Here is a 4,338-nt window from a genome sequence, read left to right on the forward strand (position 1 = left end):
GTTGTGAGATTCTCTACTTAAAAATTTTATTTTCTATCAACCACATATCAATGTACATGTTGTGCACACAACAATTTTCTTAAAATATAAAAATCGGTATGTTGGACACCAAGGACGATTGGATTTGGCTTGATGACCCGTGTGAAAAGTACACTGTGACATCTATGAATAAACCCTTATTTAACGCATACAATCCTTCTAGCTCCTTTGTTATTTTCTGGAACAGTTTTTTACCTTTTTAGTTCGAACTCTTGATTCATACCTCAATGCATCTGTGTGTTACAAGGAAAAAAGTTTGGAAGTCGAGATCTGAGAATACTTTTTCCGTCACGATTTACATGGTTACCTAAGTGGACCTAAGTGGTGTAAAAGATCAAGTCGTTGACCTTTCTTTGGATTAAGTAATCAGTGTAACTTCTCGTTTTAGTTGTTGTATTTAGTTGGTTCCCTAGCGTCTTGTTAGGCTTTAGCTGTTTTATTAAAAGTGGCCGTTCGAAAAAAATAAATAAATAAATAAAAATTTGTGTGTTGGTAGCCGGAACAAGATTGTTGTTTTAAAGGCCTACTCTTGTATCCATCCATCCAGCTATTATTCCACCTTGTTCAGAATCTTTTTGGAGATGGTTATACAATATTCCTGCCTATCCGGGCCGGCCGGTCTGCTTTATGCTCTGTCCTCAATAATAATATAGTCATGTGGGACTTGTTACCATGATCATTTAAAAAAATAACCTCCATAGAACATGCTTATAAAACACTTCCTTCTGGATGTTTGTAAAGCATTTAAATCTTAACATAAGATCATACCATGTTATTATTTTTTGTACCGACAAAAATGTGTGTAAGCATTTCATTCTCTAGTAAAACCAAAAAAAAATCTATACATTTTTTTTCGTGGAAGACAGATCTCAGGCACGATACTTATCCCCACTTGTATAAGACCGAAACACAACTCATAGTTTACATATGTGATATGTACCCAAACTTATATATTATCTTGGTCACCATCTCTTCATGTTTGGCCATCAAGTGACGGTTCTCCTTCGGATAACCTGCATAAAGAACATTACCAAACAAAGATTAGATTCATCGTTCACGTTCTTGATTATGCACCTACCATGTATTATTAATTAATTAAACATTAAAAAAATGCAAGATGAGCTTAGATTGCATTAAAAACTAAACCTAACTGAAATCTTGGACAAAAGTGACTATATTCCACGTTGGCATGCATGAACAAGGCATGGGCCTTGTTAAATATTTTATTATATATTTATATTTTATATATAAACCAATGGCCCACAAAACGGGGAAATTTAAACTATGAACAGCATGCTTTGATGAGTTGTACATTACAAGTTAGCAAAAACAATTCGGTAATTGGGAAAATGATCAAAATGTCAATTTACTGGTCAAGGTAAAAAATTGTTCACCTAACGAGCCTTTTCATAGACATCCACCCTAAATCTAATTGACCCGTCTACTTAATAATTATCACCTAAGATTTTCAAGCAACAAGATTCTACAATGCTCAAAAAAAATTTCCACAGAAGACATTCTCGGCGGAAGCCCGTTCAAATAGACAAAACAATTGTTTTGAATAGTCGAATAGACATTTTTTTTTTCATTTTACCTTAACAATGTGTAAAGATTCTGTTACCTGAAACTTGGATATGGAATCTTGGTTGGCCATTGAAAAGATTATGAACATGGGGTGTGAATAGTTACTAAGCTTGCATATTTAGTTTTGGAGTTTCACTTTCACTCTTTCATCTTGAAGAATCTTTGAGTACCTTGGAAACCCATTTTTGAATGTAGATACCTGAAATAAAAAAAAATACATAATCTTGTTAAATAAAGAAAACCCTTTATTCCAAATAATAAAAAGATCAAATCTTTAATTATCTTACTAGAGTTATACAAAAGGGTATGGTTTGAATCTCAACTTGTACTTCAAAGGAATTTTGTTAAAACATAAAGTCCCTTTAGCTTGTTTTAAAGTTATGCAACCGAATACGAATCATATAACGCTTTCGGTTCACTCGGTAGATGTTATTCCAAAGTGATTTACACTTTAGTTCCCATTATATTTTCAATACATTATACAATAAAATTCATTTCAAGCGAATATTAAGTGCAAATTGTGGTATTTTGGGAAGACCCACTACAGCTTCGTATGTCGATTTCAGGAAATCTTGAAGTAAAAGAAAATCAAACCGCGTGTAAAGTGTATTTTTCTTGAAGAGTCGAAATCAATTTACTACCCAACAAAATGGACATTCTCTCTTCTAGCCGTTGAAATGTAACATGTCATGGTCCCCTCATTAATAAGTTGTGCATTAATAATATTAACTCTAGCTTGCCAAAAGCCCTATGTAACGCCTTTCAATTGATTTGACTACTTTTGGTTAAATATAATTAATAATGTACAAAAAATTTAATGTAACATTTATACAACCACCTAAAATTCTTCTCCACCGTTGAAATAGTCAACAATGGTAAATCACGAAAAAAAAGGGTTTCACGTCTTTTGTAACGTCCCCACTTTTTCAGTTATGCACAACTTGTGAGAGATGGCTTACAAGTAGCTTATGCATGATGTATAACTTTTTATTGCATAGTGAACTATTTAGGTATTAATTTAAGCATAAATGGACTCAAGGTAGGTTTATTATAGGTTTAATGGGTAAGAATCTTTATTCAAAAAATCCTTAACTTTTAAAACGACAGCTATATTATAAAAATTATTAGCTAAATAAGACGATACATCAAAACAGATACTTACCGCTTCAATGTCGATTTTGTACACGAGAAGCTTCCGTCGTTCTCTGCAACTAGTCCGGTACGCCACTAGCACATGTCCGACAGCTAACGACATCGAACACACAAACAAAGCCACTTGCGCCGAGGTAAACTCGCTGCCGAACACATACGACGCCTTGATCGATACAAACAACAACGAGACCACCGAACAAACCGTCGTGATTCCTAAGTATGGGCCCCTTGATAACCCCGGACCATCACATAGTCCGTACACACCTATTGTTAACAACATAAATTGTCAAATTGTTAGGTAAAAATGTTATAAAGTAAAAAACCTCTGTCAGGTGAGCTAGCCTGGTGCATGACAGATGGCCGGGAGGTCCCATGTTCTGCTACTCATTTGTCAGGTTTGAACATGGAACCTCCTGGCCATATCCAGGCTAATCACTCGATAGAGGTTTTATATAATTTATATAAAATAAATTACTTACAGAGTATGATGGCTGATCGGATAATGGAAATGATCGGGATATCGATCAAAGAATATCGAAAATCATAGTTGATCAAATGAGAATTAAGGGATTTAATAAACGAAAACGCCTTTGGTGATTCGGATAAAGGCGGCGAGAGCGAAGCGGATAACAGAGCTGTTGGAAGCAAAGCGTCCGCGACAGCGAACAATATTGGGGCCGAAAAGAACATGAAGGAAATGATCATAGTTACTAAAAAGAACAAGGTTTTGAATCCTCGTAAAGCCTTCTTACTTCTTTCATCTTTCAAAAAACCCATGATGTTTTTGAAGGTATGATAGTAATAATAATAATAATATTGGTAGAATATGAGACAAGGAGAAGAAGCAAAAACAAATGTTTGAGTTGGGAAATAAAGGGGGGTCATATAGGGGAGAAGAGAAGAGGCATTTTCTCTCACATCAAAATTTTCTCTCTCTATATAATATTGTTTGTAAACCGTATGAAATGTGTGTGGGGTCGGCTTATGCTAAAGAGGCATGAAATAAACGGAAATTACCTGATTAAAGGGTCTTAAGTATTATTTTATATGCATTATTTGGTTTTCTAGAATCAGTTAATTGTCAACTGTGTAAATTTGTTATTGAGTTAGAAGATTTTTAATATATGGAGAAATAGATGTTTGTATTAATGACCATTTTTATGTTATGTAATTAGATTCAATGTGGTAATATATTGAAGAAAAAATGTTTATCTATTTTAACTAGTTGATAAGCTCAATAATATTAATATTTATGAGATGTATAGAAGAACAAATGATTTTGTGAAATTTATGTTATGTATTAGAAAATACGGTATATAAACAAAAGATAAAATTTTAATCTATTTAGTTGGTGATAAGCATAGTAATATCAATACCAATGTTTATGATAAATATTAATTTTTAGCTATTGATATTCATAAATTTTTTAGAAATATGTTAGTTTTCTAACTTCTAATCGTCGTAAAATAGTATGATTGTATAAACACTATATATAATGATTTATGGTTTTCATTATTACGTATCATATCATTCTTTTAGGATTCTCACACTCACTAATCGTCA

The 4,338-nt window shown here is 33.0% G+C and overlaps 1 protein-coding gene across 1 annotated transcript; it reads right to left on the minus strand.

Moving 5' to 3' along the window:
• Positions 1 to 792: 792 nt before the first annotated feature.
• LOC143622194 (uncharacterized) lies at positions 793 to 3,721 on the minus strand. Its single transcript, XM_077093403.1, has 4 exons — positions 3,255 to 3,721; positions 2,786 to 3,039; positions 1,661 to 1,822; positions 793 to 1,052 (listed from the first exon to the last, which is right to left on the minus strand). The coding sequence occupies exons 1-3, from the start codon at positions 3,658 to 3,660 to the stop codon at positions 1,742 to 1,744; spliced, it is 741 nt and encodes a 246-aa protein (XP_076949518.1). The 5' UTR covers positions 3,661 to 3,721; the 3' UTR covers positions 793 to 1,052; positions 1,661 to 1,741.
• Positions 3,722 to 4,338: the final 617 nt, after the last annotated feature.

Source organism: Bidens hawaiensis, unplaced genomic scaffold, assembly GCF_021521415.1.
Source record: "Bidens hawaiensis isolate Kalapana, Puna unplaced genomic scaffold, B.hawaiensis_p1.1 tig00003058_1, whole genome shotgun sequence".
Taxonomy (NCBI): domain Eukaryota; kingdom Viridiplantae; phylum Streptophyta; class Magnoliopsida; order Asterales; family Asteraceae; genus Bidens; species Bidens hawaiensis.

Bases quoted from the DNA above. Each gene is read 5' to 3' on its own strand.
- LOC143622194 (XM_077093403.1), bottom strand. From the start codon at position 3,660: ATGACCCCCCTTTATTTCCCAACTCAAACATTTGTTTTTGCTTCTTCT. The intron at 3,040-3,254 runs GTAAGTAATTTA...TGTTAACAATAG, and splicing joins CCGATCAGCCATCATACTCT to GTGTGTACGGACTATGTGAT. The intron at 1,823-2,785 runs GTAAGTATCTGT...TTTTTATTTCAG, and splicing joins ACAAAATCGACATTGAAGCG to GTATCTACATTCAAAAATGG.